Below are 19690 nucleotides of genomic sequence, written 5' to 3'. Positions count from 1 at the left end.
TTGCGGGCGTCGAATGCCAAATAGTGGACAAAGCTTAGGTCAAAATTCCAAATTCACTAATTAGCAACGGACCCAACTGGACTATAGTATGCACAAATGCATTGCTACATAACATTTCACGAGCGGGTGTTTATTGTATGTAGTTGCACTAGCAAAAATGTATCAATAACCGGAAGGCTTATGGCGCACAAAGCGATTTTAGAGATGCATTGAAAACGAACTAACATGAACGCATACGCACTGCATACAGCAACAAACAGAACAAAAATTATATTAAATTCTAACATGACAAAGGGTGTATAGTTAGTTGTAACCAAAGGGAGTTCGCAATGTACATATGAACTTACCGTGAGGTAACGATAACCCAACACCGAAATGCAGCCGGCAATGATGCCAATTAATATAGCGCCATGCGATCCAACTAGTAAATTACAAACAGTGCCGATGGCAACACCGCCAGCCAATGTTGAATTTTGTACATGCACCATATCCAATTTGTTCTCGTGACTAACAAGTGCTGACACTATGAATGTTGTAACTGAAAATACAAAAAAGCAAAAAAAAAAAGAAACAACGGAAAATCAAAATGACTGAATAAGGGAAGAGAATTGTATATCTAAGTATGTATATTGGAATTTTCAACATACTTGTAAGTATGTATATAATAGTTACAACATATACATATATCTGCAATTAGCAGAACATAAGAGAATGCATGATAAATGAACTTATGCCAAATGAAAAGGCACACAAATAGCAAAGCGCACAGAAATTTAAAAAAAAAATACGACTATAGGTTTGTATATTGCTCCCGTGGAAAAATTCAAACTGATGGCTATGATGATATTTGATTTTTATATATGTAGGTATGAATGTAAATTAGGTTGGGCCAATATGGCATAGGAGTATTCTGCGTGAAATTTTAAGCAAGTTTGCAGAAGAAACCAAGAGTGCTAAATCAATTTCGTTTTTTTTTTTCTCAGCAACGATTTACTTTGCGGTAGTGACGTAAAAAAGTGTTTGCTTTTTTTATACGAGAAATTCACTTCTGGACTTATATAATTTAAAAAACAGCACTGAGACTACATGCCATCCATTGTACTGTTGTCATGTCCCTTTTAATCTGTTTTAATCTACGAATACCTTAGCAGATGATTGGGTGCCAATGAGCTCAGGTGTTCGCCTCTCAACACATCGCAGCCTAATGCTGCATACCTACTCCCTGCAAAGGCGGGGAAGAAGCTCAAAAAGTGTTTCGCCATCTCATCCTTTTCAAGGAGGGCTGGGCAAATGGACTTGTGATGTATGCCTATCAAAGTTAGGTGTTTGTCCCAAAATGTGTGAGTCCGACCGTCCGATTTAACCAGCATTCAACCGCAGGGAACTCAACATTATAGAATCAAAGGTAATAGTGGTCTAGGAACTAAATATTCTGCGACATTCAAAATACACAAGTGCTCAGATCTCTGCCGGTAGCCATTTTCACCACACCACACTCAGTGTTATACCAACATCCATTTCTTCTTAGTCTGCAGGTGATGTATAAAGACAAAAAGTGACGGGAAGTGAAGCAGTGCGACAAGACCAGCGCAAGGTTTTGTACCGTACAGCACACGGCGATTGTTTTTGAGGTTTAGCAAGTAGATTTCCCCAAGTTATTGATTGAGAGTCTGCTCTACTACACCACTGACACATCGCTGAATGTGGGTCTCATCGTAGAGGTATAAATTCAGAGGATTCCCTTTGTTGGCAGACCCTTCGTTTTGCTAAAAACTGGTTTACATTGCCAAAATGCCTTAATTAAATGCTATAATTAAAAACAAAAACTATATGTTGGATTCCGCATACCAATAAACCCATTATAGCCAGAATTGCCATAAGAGAAGATTTATCTTCAAAATTAAGATTTTTCGGGCTACTTTTTGCATTAAAAATCTTCAAAAAATATTTTTTAAAAAGCAAAATTTTACACTGAAAATATCTTAAAAATTAAGATTTTTCTGTATGATGTAAGATTTCAAAAATTTAAGTAAAATTTGTTAACTTTTTATATTTTCCCTGCTACATGATTGTAAGTAGCAAATGAAGGAAGAAGAAGGATGTTTTTTATGATGAATATTTTTCTGATGAATATTAAGATCACTCATAAGGCGAATGCATAAGAAAAAAAAAAAATACAACAATTACTTGTATTTTGTCTTCGCTCTTAGCGGGCCATTGTCAAAACTCAGCTATTTTTCCCCAAATGAAAAAGGGCGACAGAAAATACAATAATCTCACGTTTTCACTCACTCACTAGCGGAATACAAAATTTTGATAATTTTGTAAGCCTCTTGTCATCAATTCTTTATTATCATTTGCAAATAAATAATTCCCTTAATTCAAGTAAATTTTTTTTTTAACAGGTGGCAGCCCTCCTCCATGAGTATAGAATTGATTTTATATACATATTTGTATCTTTACCAAGTTCTTGCAATCTATAAAAAATATTTTCTGAGATATGATATGCGGCATGAAAATTCCGTTCCGTTCCGTTCCGTATACTCGAGATTAAATCTGTCCTATATTTTAAGTTAGGCTAAATGGCATTAGTGTAGAGTAGTTAAAGCGTGAAAGTGTAACCAATAAAAAACTCACTTTCGGATTTATAATATTAGTAAGGATTAAATGAGGGAATATGGAAATTTGATTGGAGATATGTATAAGGCCTAGTAAAAAAAAAAAATACTTAAATAAATCCAGACAACTGGTAATTAAATGGTGGTTGGGGTTAACGCCTCACTCAAGCGATTTACAGCTTCAATCCACCAGCTCATCTTTAGTATAAGCAGAAACTGGTGTAGTTGTTTCAATTAGTTTCTGTTGCTAATTTGCTCCTCTTTTTTTTCCAACCACACTCAATAAATTCTTAACCATAAGCAATGAGAACACACATGCCGATAAAATGTTAGCGATTTGATTTTCACCACATTGCTTTGGCAAACTTTAGTATTACGTTTAGAAAAGGCCATAAAAATTATCATGCCACAAGCATGTATGACCGTACGAAAATAATCGAGGCTTTTCAAGCAACACATACTCGCACACACACTCGCATTCAAAGGCAACATGGCAGCCGTCTGCCGTAGCAGCTGCGTGACTGCAACAAAATCATACTACATGCACTTACATGTAAATACTTGTACACGTAAATACCTACATACATGCTTATGCGCGTGTTTTTTTTTACACAGACTATGAAAATGCAACAGGAATGTGGCGCATTTCAGGCGATGCCAATGCAAATTCACGCACTGCTGCTGCTGCTGCTGTCGATGATATGGCTAGCAACATTTTTGGTGATTTAGAATTTGGTTTAATTGGTTGGTTGGTTGCCCGTCTGCTTGTGCGGTGGGCTCTGCCTTGTTGCATGCATGCACCTACATACATACATACATACATATATATTTACACGTGTAAGCTTTGGTTGTGTTGCCCTGGTGTTAGCAAAAATTATTGCACATTATGTTTACGTTATGTTGCAATGTTAAGCACCAAATGGCATACAGGCACTAGGTGGTAGAGTTTTCAAGAGGTTACTAGACACTCTAATACCCAGTTTACATTGTACACCGCAGTACACTTCGGTAACAGCACTGCCTCTTCTGGCATTTTTGAACAACTTTTTAGCTTAAAAATCAATTAAACAAGCATTTTCCACAGAGCTACTACAAATGTTTACAACATTCTCGTAACACCTGCTCGTTATGCAATACATACTACAACACATACATATGTTGTTGTAAACCATTCAATTTACTTTACTTATGTTTATACATAGATACTTGCTAGCTGATGGGTGTGTGTCGGTCTGTGTGCATGCGTATAAGTGTATTACCAACGGGACATATGAATATCAGTAAACAGTTTAAATTAACACCGCCGCCGGTGTCATTTCAGCCATAAAATGTTTTTGCTAAACAAAATGGCAGCAACAATAATAATAACAACCGCACTCAACCGCACAACCACCCTACTACATTCATTTGCTTATATGTAGTTATGTGAGACTTAGTATGTAAATAGTAGTGCAGCAGCTGGACTAGCAAGCAAACGCAGGACACTATATTTATTCAACACTTGCCACACACGTGCTAGATGGCTCTTGGGTGGTATTCGCATATGCACACACACACACAAATAAATACTCATACGACATGGTGTACAACATGACGGCTTGCATGTTAATGCTGCCCTAATGCCCAATACAAGCGAACTTGCCCGAACTTTAATTACATCAGCGACAAGGGCTCAGCTAAATGAACAAAAAAAAACAAAAAGAAAGCAACAAAAAAAAGAGACTTTTAAGTGTTTTTGTTTAACGTTGCATGCTTGTATGTAGCTATGTATGTTTGTACTTAAAATTTTATGTGGCTTTTTTTTCGGTCAAGTAACTTTTTATATGGCGGCGCCTGTGGCTGGGTAATTAGAAGTGCATTGCATAATATTTGACTCTCCATCGGACCAAAGTGTAATCGCCAAAATATTATATTATTATTATAGCTTTTTATAGAACTTTATAATACTTATTTTGTAAAACACTAAGGGTCGGTGGTCGGTTGTTCAATGTTTGGTTATCGAGCGTCGACGACCTCTCGCCAAAGCGGGATAGTGGCATTGGTAATGCACCATGATTTCGATTTCCTCAGCATTACGGCAGCTACGACAGTAGTCGTTTGACTGCAAACCCATTCTAGCAGCGTTTGTTTCCATTTGGCTATGCCCGGTGAGTACACCAATTGCATGTCGGAGCAGTGATCGCTCCAAGTGGAGGAGTTGGCTAGACCTACGCTTATTCAACTTGGGCCAGATATGTGTTGCTATCTTGCACGTAAGCCCCCGAAGACCAGCTAGAGTTTGAATTAAGATAGATCGCACTGATAGCTGACAGTAAGGTTACTTTCCTTGCTAGTTCGTCTGCAAAACAGTTGCCTGGCCTGGCCCCCATACAACATTAGTGACGTAGATTGTCAAGATTTGTCGAGTAGATTTGTAAAAATTAAGTGCTTTAATAGCTGCCTGGCTATCAGAAAATATTCGTAACCGCATTCAGACTAATAAAATACAATGTTTTTAAGTATCAGAACAAAAAAAGAGATAGCTCCATGAAAAAGTGTCAGCACGACGAGTTGAGTTGATTTAGACTTAGACTTAGACTTAGACTCAAGATCGGTACTTTATAACATTTTTCTCCTATACCGCTGATTGTTCAGACATGAGTTCACTCCTACGTTTAAGTGGCAAAAAATCTAACCCGAAATGTTTGCCTTAACTCCAGTACTCACTACGCTCCTAATTACTATCTATGTAGTTACCAAAATACTTAGAACAATGTTAACTATTCAAATTTGTTTGCATCTAAATATTGTAGTTATTATTACCTGAGTTTTAATGCTTGTCAAGAGAAACGTGCCAGGTTTTCTGTCTCCGATTTTAACTCAATTACTTAGATCCATTGAATTTCACTTAATAACTTCAATCTTTAAGTTAAGGTACAATTTATCCATATCAATTACCTCCCCTCCACAATGAGCCAGCTAATTTCTTTCGTCGTCTTTGTTTGGCATACAATTAATTTGTTATTTACGATATAGCATTTTATGTTGTTGGCAGCAGCGCCCACGTTGTTGCAACGGCTAATTCATTCATTGGAAACTATGACGCACATTACTTACATACATACATACATACATTCTACTATATCCTCCTATAGCCTACAGCAGTTTAGTGCAAACTGTTTACGGGTTTTCACGTAGTACCAGCTACTGGCCCGCACATTTTCCACTTCCTTTGCTTTACGCTCAAAATGGATGAGTGTCGTTGTCGGCTGCTAGCAACCTAATGTGTTTTCCTGAGCTTTTTCCTTGTTGGTAACTAGGCTGTCATTGTTGTTGTTGTTGATATGTACGAGTATACATACATACACGGAGGTATGTAGGTACATATGTATGTAGTTATTATGTGACTACGGACAACTTGGTTGCGCCGCAAAATACGCAGGGACGTAAGCCCCTTTGGATTGTCCTCAACCAAGTCAATGTAAATAAATGTATTCTATGTTGTTGCTAATTTCATTGTGTTATTGTTATTGTAGGTGCTTTTTGAACGTGTTTAAAATAATTTTCAAAATGTGTTAACGCTGATGTTTGACATTTAATTAGTTTGTGAGTGGAATACGAAATTTTGTCGCGTGATCAGCCCTATGTCAAATTTACCGCAGATGCTTGGACTACGAGTGCATATGTATACTTATATAGTGCTTCTCATAACTATACGACACGCACATATCGGCAAGTTTTGGCTATATATTTTATTTTTTTTATAAAAATATTGTTTATTCTTTCACAAAAACCGTATAAATCCCAGTTTTGATCCTTGTGCAATATATAAAAAAAAAATCGGCAAACTTGCGTAAAAATTTCGAAATTTTATTTTGTGGAAGGTGTTGCTCATATTTCCCATATAAAAAAATCCTAGAATAAAAAAAAAAATGCCAGAAATTAAAAGTAACACCCATGATAAAAATATAGTAAGGTAGAACCGCTGAGAGTCACTTCTAAAATTCTTGACGTTTCCAAACAATTTAATTTTTAAATTTACTCACAAACTCACACACACATTTTCATTTTCAATCTCAAGCAACAACAATTTCGAACAATTTCATTTTTTTATTTTCACTTTTATATGATTTTAAAATGTTGGCAAACTTCAAAAAAAAATCATGGCCGACAAATTGAGAGAACGGTTATACCTTGCTATGTTTTTATCATGGTAACACCTACCTGATCCATTTTTCTCTTTATCGGAAATGAAATTTGGAGCCGCCTGTATACTCCAAATATTTCCAGGAAATCTAATTAAAAAGTAAAACATTTTTAAGAAAGAGTTTCTGATTTTCTTTAAGTTTGAAACTTGGATATTTTTACGGTTTTTGTTAAAGAATAAATTTCATTTTTATAAAAAGAAAAAATAACAACGTAAATAGCCAAAACTTCTCAATATGTGAGTATAGTATAGTAACGGTTACATACATTTAAGGCATATATACATATATGTAAGTACATACATACAATTGCCTTTAGAAATTTCGTAGAGATATATCACTATACACATTTGAATACCTGCATGCTCTCTTGTTCGTCTCACGGATAACGGTTGCCACACAAATACGAGCACATCCATACATATGTATGTATAATACAATAATTCTGTGCAGAGACTTGCATTCATTTGCAAAAGCTCAGAATACTTAAGCTCATACATTTATACAATCATAAACCTACATTCATATATACATACACACATACAGTCATGGCCACATAATTAGGAAAAAGACTTCGTTACAAGTATCGACTATTTTTTTTTTCTTTATTTATTTTGAATTTATTTACTTTTACCAAAAGTATAGTTTACACCATAACCCAAATAAAGTATGTAACTCATGCCCGGTTTCACCAATCAATTTTAAAACTTATCAGACTGATAAAATTTAAAATGACAAATTTTCCAAATAAATTTTAACAAGCTGATAAATTTTAAATTGATTGGCGAAACCGGGCATTAAAGTTTCAAATTTTCTACAAGATTTATAAAAACCGCCAAATTTAAAAAAAAAATGTCATAAAAATTGCAAAATTTTTAATCAGAATTTCAGACTGATAAAATTTAAAATGGCAAATTTTCCAAACAAAAGTATGTGATTCCAAATTTTAACAGGCTGATAAATTTAATATTGATTGGTGACACAGGGCATAAAAGTTTCAAACTTTTCCATTAGATCTATGAAAAAATTTCCAAATTAAAAAAAAGGATCTTAAAAATCTCAAAATTTTTAATCAGAATTTCTAGAATAAATTGACATTGATTTATGAAATTTCTTTTGCTGACGGCGTGCTTCATTTTCTTCCATGCAAAATATGTTCGGAAATTTTTTTATATCTAAGAAAATGAGCAACACCGCCAGCAAAAAAATGCTCTAAAATCAACGCTTTTAAAACTTGCACAATATTGTACTGCATACCCGAATTTTTTCTAGAAACTCTGACATTATAAAGTTTGAAATTTTGAAGAGCAGTTTTTCATTTGGCATAGTGTTCCTAATTATGTGACCCCCACTGTATATAGAGTTTTAATGTTTGTAGGCAACCTGCAGCATACAATTTACTTCAATGCGTTCATGCGTAAGTGTGAACACAAGTACATACTACTCTCTTGTTCTTGTTCGTGTTTGTACACTTGAACCATTGGCCATTGTTCGTGTTGTGTTGTGTTGTGTCGTGTATGTTCTCACATTTGTCGGTGTTGTCGTTGTTGTCGTTGTTGTCGGTATTATTGGAGCTTTTGTTGCTTTCGTGTGTGCTTACCTGTTGCCGCTGCTAATGATAAATACGTGTTGAGTATGGCACGCTCTTGGCCATTGCCATCGGCCAACACTGAATTAAAGCTTGGCCAATACACATACAGGAACAATGTACCGACCATGGCAAAGATGTCCGATGCATAATTGGCTCCTTCGTATTTGCCTGCCTCGTTTTGGTCCTTGCCCGGGCGCAACATTAGACTAACAGCCAAGCCAAAGTATGCACCGAAGGCATGCACTGTAATTGAACCACCAACATCACAGATCTGTGCGTGGGTGAAGATGGAGAAAGAGGAAAAATAAAAAAGAAAAATAAAAGAGTAAATAAGTATTTATTTCTTTTGGAAAAAAGTGTTTACAGCCAGCGAGTAAAAACAGCTGCATAATAAATAAATACAAAAAAAAAAAGTCCTGCATCTTTGGTAAGTAGCAGCTGGTCGTCAGCTTTGTGTGGCAAAGCGCTTTTGAAGAAGGGCTTTGGCTATTTTTCAACGAGCTACGCACTCTTTGCTTTTGCACTGACTATTTAGTTGTAAAAAAAAGTCTAAATAAATACATATGTACAACTTTGAATTAGTATACGTTTATTGCTATGTATATAGAATGTTTTCCCTGTAGGAAATCACACATTGAATGCTGTTTTAGTAATTCTTTTTTTTTTTTTAATTTGTATGTGAGCCGATATACTCGTAGACTCCCAAATAAATTCTGTGCCTAACTTTTGCTGAAAATTTTTTATTCTTTAATAACGATCTTTAATTAACTACTTCAAAGAAAGGTTAACAAAATCCATATTACGAGGATATAAATATTATTATTTCTAATAAAATTTTCTGTAAAACTTTTAAGGCTCCAGCTTCAATTTTTAATGAATTTAAATTGCACTTCTTCGAACAAGGGTCAATGAAACCCGTTTTGGTAGGAGTTAATGGGTTTAAAAGTTCTAAAAATTCGGTTGCGATTCCAAGTAAAAACCCTAAAAATATTAATAATATAAATAATATCCATATCAATTGCAAAACTTAGAGTAATAAGTTATTTGTACAATGGCTCAAGTGTCATGTTATAGTAATCACATTACTAGATTATTATTTAGAAGAGTGAGTAAGGCATCTAGCCACCGGGATCAAGGACGATCTATTGTAACAGGCCTCCGTTTAAAAATTGCTTTTATTTATCTTACAAACCCTACTGGAGTCGATTGTTGATACCTTTCGCAGCTATCTTGCTGATCTTAAAATATCTTTTGAGGATATTGAATTATTTAATCTGACCGCTGTTCAGTACGTCAAAAACCTTCAATAAAGGATAGTATATTTTGTGATTTGAAAATTTTGTCGGCCTGTGTTATTGGAAAATGGAAGCTGCCAACATAAAGTGTTTAAATAAGAACTTAAGTTTTGAAAAATCAATGATCATTGACTCTGCAAGAATGCACGATAGTAGTTGAAAATATCGGCTCCTTAGAAACGTTACAAGAAAAAAAGTGTATTGACGAATTATCTCAAGAAACAATGAATTCAACTTCAAGAGGCCTTCTATGGGCTGTGGACTGTCCTACTTGAAACATGACGAGCCGATTTGATTCTTTCAACAAACTTGAATTGACATGATTTTTTTTTTTTTGGGGGGAAATATCTTGAGGTAAATGGAGTAATCCTGCAAAAGCAAGCAATCTCTTATAACAAATTCGAAACTTTAGTATTAGAATCATCTCTGAAACGTACCATTGAAACGACCATCTCAATGTTGGCTGACCGGAAAGTCCAAGATTTTCTCAACTTAATTCATGTAATTATGGAACAATGCTTCTAGAAATTTTCCTTTTTCAATTTTCCAAGAGCCATGTTGGAGAAGACAGTTCTTTTTGCCTACTCGTCAACTTCAGAATCTATAGCCATTCTGCCCTCAAAGCATAGACCAGGGATGACCTACCTGATACGGAATACTTGTAGCTAATATGCTTCACAGTTGCTTCATTGGATTCAAGTTGTTATTTCAGCAGTGGCTTCATCAATAATAGCCTAACATATAAAATCTTGACTTGGTTGACCGTGTGAGTACTAGCAGAAATTCGATTACCAATGCTTCGTTCATAGTGGGTGGAAGTGTGGCCAGAAATTCCTTCGATATTTCACTAAAATACTTTAATTTTTTGGTAACAAAAAAAGGTTCTGTAGGAGTTTAAAAATATTTCCTTTTGGGTTTTCATGCAACAATCTTAACGCTACCTAAAGTTGTCAAGTCCACTTTTTTTCAAAATTTAGTTTGAGATCTGCAGAATGACAGATAATGCTAAACCACATCGATTTTTTGTCTCTACTGAATAATTTCTAAAAAATGGACTTGGCACCTTTTCACCTTTAGGTAGCAATAAGCTGCCTCTTTGAGCACCCGTCATATTCAATAGTTTAGAGTTTGTCAGATTATAAATGCTTGAACATATTTTTTTTATACAAAAACTCTTTTGAATGCGCAAAGTATTTTGTTTTTATGGTTTGTGGACAAGAGTCTCAAAAATCGGACGTATTTCCCATTCGGTTTTATACATACATGCACAGCTATATATTTCTTGCTTTATTTTAGTTGTGCTTTACATACTTATAATTTTAGTACATATGTACATATATATGTATGTATTTGTTTATGTGTGCTATACTCATACACAACTTAAGAGGCGTTCAGTTAATCGGATTTAAAACAGGTACTTTGTGTCGAGGCTTTGTGCTGCAAACGTTTATAAATATACTAGTACTACATATACATGTACATATGTATTTTTAACTATATTTTCCTATACAAGGTCTAACAGGGAAGTTTTTAAAGTGTTGCAACTTAAGCAAAGGTAAAATAATTAATGAGCTTTTCTCTTATTATTTGTTCATTTTTTATAATGAAATTACATCTGGCTTGTTGGTATGTGGAGGTGCTTTTAAAACAAACACGAACTTCAATGACTTTAAGCAAATGAGTATACTTCCGCTATTTAAATACTTAACAAAGCTTCACAAAGTTTAACTAAAGTTGCACCAATTTTTTGGTTAGTAGCAAGGGTATAGGTAACAATGGACTAAGGGGAATAAGCTTGTCGAACTTTTCGTACTGTTTGCTATATGGAAGTCTCATTTCAAATGAAATGTAGAATAAAACGTATTACTATTATATAAACGATTCAAAAAACTATTTAAAACATTCACTGTAATGTAAACTATGTAAATACGGGTAACAAATGGAAGAGGACATTCTGTAGAATTTGAAGGATTTAATTTTTTTGGTGCTCATCGACGAATTGGTATTGAAAGGACCTTTTAAAATTGTATCCTTAAGTATCCTTGAAAATTTCAAATTTTTATTTAAAAAAAAATTATACGTCAAGGGCCAACATATATAGTACGACCATAGCCTCCAATTTATTTTTTCAAACTTTACCAGTTAAGGGTAAAAAATATTAATCAAAAGGGCATATTCAATACCTATTCGTCCTTGTGAACCAAAAAAATGTAATTTTTTTATTTCAACAGAATTTTCTATTTCTTTTGTTACCCATGTTGTTATTCCACGTTGCGCTGAATTTTTTTTAAATATTTTGAAATAATCATATCTCATATATAAACTAAAAACGCAATTCTACTATATATATTTGACCCCTAGTTTCCTTATTATATTGAATGCTTCGTGTGTTTTGATATTTTTTGGTTTTTTACAGCACGGTGTTATCGCACACACTTAGACCATAAAAGGTGTGTTTTGTCGTATCTAAATTTGATCCGCAGGTTGTTAAAGAATAGTCTCTACCTGTATACTTACAGTTAGCCCGAGAGTTTGCGCTTCGCCAGCTGCAGGATTTCCCTTGAACTTCCGCAGCCTATACCGGCCGAAGGACTTTACAACCTAGCATATCGGAGCTTTCGCCTAAAATAACCAGGCGTACGTCACGGGTTCCGACAGAAACTTCTTCCTACTAAGAGATGACTTCAAAAGCATGACGTTTAACTTTGTCCTTTGATTTGATAGTAATCCTACAGAGGTACAGATTCGGTCTTGCCAAGAGGTAACTTAAGAGCCCTGATTATTTCCTGGCTATCAGAGTGGAAGTTTGCCCTTTATCCCTTTAATAGCGGCCATCATGTGCGTGGGAAAAATTCAGCAGAAATCCTGCAGCCTTATAGAAGGTCTACGAAGAGTCCCTCTGCCAACTCTGCCTGCCAATTTCGAACCATTCGTGAAAATGTTAAATGGACCGCTATCTCATTATGTTTCCCTAGGCAAGAAGTCGGAAGTTTACAAAGACTGCCGAGTGCTCATACGCTGGTTTGAAGGAAAGAACAAAAGCTTTTTAGACCGATGGTGAAGCGAACTGCGGCAGACTTACACGCAATGTCTACGGTTACCGTTAGTTACAACAAGGTAGGTCCTTCCTTATAGAGATTTTACAGCAGTATAGAGTGATCACCTAATGTCTCTCTTACCAGCTCCTCAATTTTTGGTTCCAGGATAGCTTTCCGGGTTAGCATTCCAAGTGGAATGCCACCGATCGAGGGAAGTTTGGCATTGGGCACCTTATATCGCCAAGGGAAGGATACCTCGGCAACCCCTCACAGTTATGCAGTGATAATGCCATCTAGTCCCGGAGACTTGAAGGGCTTAAAAGAGTCAATCGCCCAGATAAGGACCGCGCAGTCCTCAACGTAGCACTGCTATATTGAAATGGTGCAGAATTTTCTGAGAAATCGCCGTCGAGGAATAGCTTAAGCGATGCTTCTTCGCCGGTTGCCTAGTTGCCCAGCTAATTCTTCAAGAATTTCAAGGGAACATAATTCTTTACAGGGATGCGTGTGAATCACGAGCTTTTGCAGAGTTCCCCAAACACTCGCGTTTGGCATTTCCTACCGCGGACTTAGAGGTATTCAGTCCGACCTTGTAGAGCTCCTAATCGCAATGCATCTAAGTAATCTTCATAGATTTATAAAAAATATGCCTTCTCTATGCTCTGCGCTCCGAAAGCTCCATCGTCCACCAGTTCGTCTTAACTTCGCCCCAATTTAGACGACTACTATCGTATGAATTTATTAATGCATACTTACACTAAAGATATTCAAAGCGACATATTCGTTTGCCGCGAACAGCACAATTTCTATGAGAGCCATGAATAGCAATTGAATTGGTGTGGTACGACCCAATAAGGCACCCATACTAATCAATGGAACAGCAGCAGCAATATCTGCATCAATTATACTCTCCAGCGATAAGCTGCAACGAAAAAAACAAAAAAAAAAAACAAATTATGCAGGAAAACATTTAAAATAAATGTATAGAAATATTAAACAAAGAATAATGGAAAAAGAATTGAGTGGTTCATAACAAGAAAAATGTGAAAAACATGTCAGAGTTGAGACTTTTACGCTCGCGGCACATCATGATTGAGATGTAGCTGGATATAAAGGATGCAAGCAAATTTAATATGTTGGCTGAGAAAAGAAAAGGAGACTATGGTGGCTGTGTCGCTATAAGCCTGCAGCAGCGCTGAGTAGATGAAACCACTGATAGACAGTGCATTGTACAAACAAGTATACAGCCACATACATACATATGTACATACATATGCACGCATATAATGCGATAACAGCAACAGTTGAAAGGTGCTTGCTAGACACCTGCACAACGGGTACGCGTGCCCGTGTTCGCTCTGTTGAAGTTAAATCAACAGATTGCAGCTTTGGCGTGTATGAAGACAAATCGCTTTGTGTTGTAGGTGCATATATACACACATACATACATATTTACATATGTACCTACTTACATAGATCGCATAGAGATAGCAGAAAATGCAATTGCGTCTGCAGTTGCGGCTTAATGCTGCGTCTTAGTACTTTCTGTTCTGCGCTTGTTTGCGTGTCTCTCTTTTAGCTATCTACACAAGTTAAGCCATAACTACAAGCGATTTTTTCTTTGCATTTCCTTGCTGCATCAAGCTGTGCACTTGTGTCCTTATATCCTTGTTGTGGTTAACAAAATACAGTGTCTGCCACATAATTTTTTGTTTTGTTTTTATTTCCTTCTCTTTCCTTTCTCAACTAACTTGATGTTCTAATGCAATGCAACAACAGCTTTTGTTTTTCTGCTGTTCACGTTCGTTAGTCTTCGCTCAGCTGGCTTTCTATGTATAGCCAGCGCTGGGTTATTATTGTTGTTGTTAAATTAGTTATGCTTTTATACAATTGATGAATGGTGGAATACTCTGCTACACAGTTAGTTGCTACCACTTGTTGGTGATGAAAATATTATACACTCATACATAATTATGTACATAGATAGATAGCTAATCAAATTAAAGGCTTTAATCACACTAATATGAATGTGTGACTAACTACGCATTGTTTTTGTTATCCAAACAATTTTTGTTTTGTATTTTATTTTAAGCGTTGAATACGAAAACCTCTACTTCAAATACCAGCATATTTTTTCAAATTCTTATTCATTACCTTATTTTCCCATCTTCCATGTGAAAGAATCCTTTAACCAGAATACACCACTGTATAACCAGCGCGGTCATGAAATAATGTATATCCAGTTGCACTATAACCATATTTGCGCAAGAATGTCATTAGAAAGCCGAAGCCAATGTAGATCATCACCTGTACATCTTGGAAATCTATAAATACAGAAATAACAAAAAAAAAATATAAATTTGATAACTTGAATCGATTAAATTAATTAAGACGCATTTATAGTTCATTTCCACCAAGCCTTAATTTCAGTTTATGCCTGTTGGAAAAAGAGATCACAGTTGCGGGGGGGAGGGGTCTTATATTTAAGTACACGCAATCGAAACCAAAAAAGTGAAAAGTAAGAAACAAACTTTGCTGATCACCCCATTTTAATGCTATTTACACTTACCTGTAGCCGTTCGATTCTCTCCGATATCACTGTGGAATCTACTCTACACAATGCAGTAGAGAACAGGGCGGCGAATTCATATCTCAATTCGCCTTGGTAGAGAATTGTTACAGAAACGAGCTACTGGACACCTAACTACAGTTAAGCTCTTGGTGAAAATGGGCTATAGTTGTCCAAAAAATTCTGAACAGATTTTACGGCATTTTTTAATAACACTGTTCTACTGACGTAATCTAAATGTTTCACAGTTCTTCCGTTTTCATAAAATTCCTTTTTTGCACAAACAAATTGCGCTTTTCTGAAATTAATTCTGAAATATAGTAAACATTTATGGGGCGTTCCATACCAAAACGGACGGGGTTCACACTTCATGTGTTTGATTTGTTTCAAATTTTTAGGGTTGATGCATAAACTTAAATAATAAATAAATATGAAATTTGAGCTCGATTAATACAATTTTAAAAATTTTACAGCACAAAAACAAAAACAAATCGATTTAATAGTTTTCCAAATATCTCGAGAACGGGGCGAGGAAAAACTTTGAAAAAACTTACACATACACACATCAAAATTCTCTATAAAAATAAATATTTTTTTTTAAACTTTTTTTCTTGAAACATTTTTGTTGAAAAAATTAAATTTGAAAATATGCCATCTCAAAAAAAAAATTGAGAAAAATTACAATGGTTATTTTTTGGCCTAATAAATTATGTGTATAAAACAATTTTTATTGAACTTGAGGCCGTTTTATGTGTAGAATTGTTGTGGAAAAACAACAATCTTTTATAAATGGTAGAAGTTATAGCTGCTATTTCAGAGATCACCTCATCAGACTTCTTCATCGCGGTCACTGGGATTCGACACAGCGACCCCCGCTTACAAAGCCAATGGTCTACCCACTGCGCTAAGTTCGCCTTATTTATTGGCGTAGCACCGGCAAGAAAAAAAGTTTTAAAAGTATAATTAATTTATTCACTGCAGCTCATTAGGATAGCGCATCCCTTTGTTGAACTTTTATTATCGGATCTGCACTAAGAATATGCTATATTTTTATAAAAAATTAATGAATACTAAATGAACTAATAGAAAACTGTGAATACTGAGGTTAAAAGGAGTGCGCCATTTAAACTCGACCCTTCATAAATACTATAGCCTGGTAGAAGATCAAACGCTTCGGATACCGGATCTGCCGCGCAGCGTAGCTAGTCGAAATAGCCGGTTCGGGAATCTCGGATGGACGACCACCTTTTTTCTCCGTCACCAGTGAGACTTTCGAAAAAAGGTCCTTAGAAGACACATCTTCTGTATCAACTACAGATACGACACCGCCGAGTTCTGCTACCTTAGAACAGCTCACAACGAACTAGCCTAATTTTCGATCCCGCAGAAACAGTCATGGTTATCTGTTCAAAGAAAACGCGAATCGTCCGGATCCAGCTTCGTTGCGGGGAATCGGGGAAGGAGCTGCCTTTTGCGGGGAACTTTAACTATTTAATTTAACACCATTAAAGCGCTTACCTAGAGTGCAGAATTAAATGCTTGCTCATAAAATAAAATCCAATTAAAGGCTGGATTATGACTATACAAAAAAAATTACACAGCAACTCATCCTCAAACTGTCATCAGTTTATTAAGCGTATTTATCGTTTATTAATTGAAGTTAAAGATGCTTCAACATACAAACATACATAAATATGATGCATAATTGCCATATATGTATGTACATATGTATACATGTGTATGTATTCATTTGCTGTATGAAGCGCGCGTTTATACAAAAAAAACTAAGCACGCACTTGCTTACATTTCCATGGATTAACAAAAACGAAACATATGCTTGTACATATGTATATATACATACATACACACATGTTCATATGTGGGTGCAAAAGTATGCATGTACATATGTTGCTCAGCTATTTGCTTTGTGGGCCATGCATATTAATTTCGTCTAATTGCTTCAATTAGGCTGCTGCAATTGCATTGTCAAAAGCCAATTGTATTAAGATTAATGGCAGAGTTTATCTTGGCTATCAGTAAGCGTGTGGGATATTCATCGTATGTATTTGCATTGGCGGATTTATGTAAATACACAAACGCGCGTGAAGCTTTCAATAATTAACTGTAAATAAACTAAGCTCACCCACACACACACACACACAGCTATATGAAATGTACTATATGTTTGTATGTGTCTGTTAATAATTAAAGGCTAATATAAAAATGCTTTAATTTGATGTTGAATTCTGCTGGCAATATTTTTAAAAAGCATGTTTAATTTTTGATGACTTCGACAATAAAAGTATGTAATCTTTTTTTATTATTTTGTCCTCGCTGCAGTTCGACGATCTACGGTAGGTAGACACATGCTGCCTAGTCTGCGTCTGACCCACATTGAGCAGCAGATTTTTTTCTAGCAGAAAAAAGGTTAAACAAAAATTTCGATGCAACCCACTCCTTAGTATCCGGCTGAATAGAGTTCTAAAGTCCCCGGGATCCTATCGTTGTAGTGGTGACAGCAGGCTCTTGCGATCGACGCACTATGGCACTGCTGACCAGATGTGCAGGTGTCTGCCTCAGGTTTGGATAGTCGGCGAGCGACTGAGGAAAATCTCTTGGCGTCTGCTCCAATAAACCTTGCTTGAGATTCCTGGAGTACTGCATTGTGAGCCAGGCTGAGGCATATACAATGGACCTAGCTCAATTAAAACAGCACCTCGTTAAGGTGCTTTGTAGGAGCTGGGGTCGGCAAGAACTGACCTGGTATGCATTCATAAATGCCACCGATCCCTACAATCTGTACGACAACATATAGCCATTCTGTACTGGGTCCCGGACACAGTGGTATTACGGGAAATGATTAAGAATGAATCTGAGAAAGGATTGAGGAAAACAAATCAAAGCAAGCAATTCTTGCCTTCACCAGTTCAGGAGATGGCTAGAACAGCTAGTAATTAGAGGAGGTCTAATCTGCTCTGATAACACCGTGCGACAAAAACCAAAAATTTTTAAAACACGAAAAAATCAATATATTTACAGAACTAGGAGCCAAATATAGTATAACTGCGTTTTTAATTTTTCTCTGTGACGTTAGAATTTCGTTTTTTAAAGGACTTTGAAATTTCTAGGATATGATTGCATACAAAAATTATTTAAAAGATTTGGTGCATTGTAGAATAACAATATGGGTATCAATCAAAAGAAAAAATTCTGTGGAATTTAAAAAAAGGTTAATTTTTGAAACAGGTGGCGGCCCTTTTGAAAATATTTAAAATTGAAATTAAAATTTTAAAGCTTTCTTAGACCTCATTTGTTTGGCATCCACACACTTTCGCATTTATAAGTTTATTGGGATTTCATTTTACTTTTCAGTTAAATTGATTTTAAATTCCTTAAATGGCGATTGCCACCATCGTCAATAATTATTTCGAAAATGATACAGCTTTCTCAAAACCTCTCTCGTTTGATACCCATAGTAAAACATTTTATCTAAATTTTTATTTAGGTGGCAGCCCTATTCAAAAATATATTCTAAATAAAGCTTTCTTGCAAATCTCTCGTTGGGTACCCATAATAAAATATTTGGCTTAACATGTAAACTAAATTGATCTAGAATTTCTAAACAGGTGGCAGCCTGATTTAAAAATATTTTTAAAATAAATCTTTCTGAAACCTCTCTCGTTTTGTATACATATTAAAATTTTTCGTTTAATTTGATATTTGATTTGATGTGAGCTTTTTGAACAGGTGGCAACACTCTGAAATATATGTTTGAAATAAATCGTTTTTGAACCCTTTTTATTTGACAACCACATTGTTGTGATATTTTAATAAGCTCGTTAATTATTTGCCTTTAACTTTTTTTACTGGAAAAATCACGGGATCCCGGGATTAACATTCCTAGTACCTAAATAAGTACTACATGCCGTATGAGTAACAAAAGTATTTCTGAAGGGGCGAAGGTGAAATAAGTAATTTAATGTGATGAATGGGATTTCTTTATCTTAACCGCTGCATATTGCATATTGTTCTTCAAAGAAATCACATTTTTTTTATCAAAATTGTGCAGAGAACTTTCTAAATTTAAAAGCTAATAACAGCTTATATAACTTTGAATTATTGCCGGAACCATTTTTCATTTCAAAGACAGCTTGCAGTGATACAATCAGCAATTAAAGCCTTTGGCAAAAAGTACCTAAACTTGCGTATTATGCACAGATATATGTACATACACATGTACTTATCAAATAAGTATATGCACTACTGCGCACAGAAAATATGTAAAAACTTTTCCCACTACCTCTTTTCTTTTCATTTCTGTTTTTGTTATTTGCTTGTACGAGTAAAGTATTCATATCTTACAAAAAATTTTGATTGACAACTTGTATCCAAACA

At 35.3% G+C, this 19690-nt stretch overlaps 1 protein-coding gene across 1 annotated transcript; it reads right to left on the bottom strand.

Annotated features, from left to right (window-relative positions):
* Window positions 1–347: 347 nt before the first annotated feature.
* On the bottom strand, window positions 348–15051 carry Rh50 (Rhesus blood group-associated glycoprotein Rh50; the record flags this gene model as incomplete). The annotated part of the gene is made up of 4 exons (XM_017632729.1): window positions 14881–15051; window positions 13483–13648; window positions 8403–8664; window positions 348–538 (listed from the first exon to the last, which is right to left on the bottom strand). Coding segments are annotated over exons 1-4 (723 nt in total), but the record flags the coding sequence as incomplete, so codon positions are not given.
* Window positions 15052–19690: the final 4639 nt, after the last annotated feature.

The sequence above is a fragment of the Rhagoletis zephyria genome, unplaced genomic scaffold, assembly GCF_001687245.7.
Source record: "Rhagoletis zephyria isolate East Lansing unplaced genomic scaffold, Rhagoletis_zephyria_1.1 Rzeph_scaffold_10559, whole genome shotgun sequence".
Classification (NCBI taxonomy): Eukaryota; Metazoa; Arthropoda; class Insecta; order Diptera; family Tephritidae; genus Rhagoletis; species Rhagoletis zephyria.
Note: the sequence above shows the minus strand (reverse complement) of the source record. Positions and strands in the feature narration are given on the sequence as shown.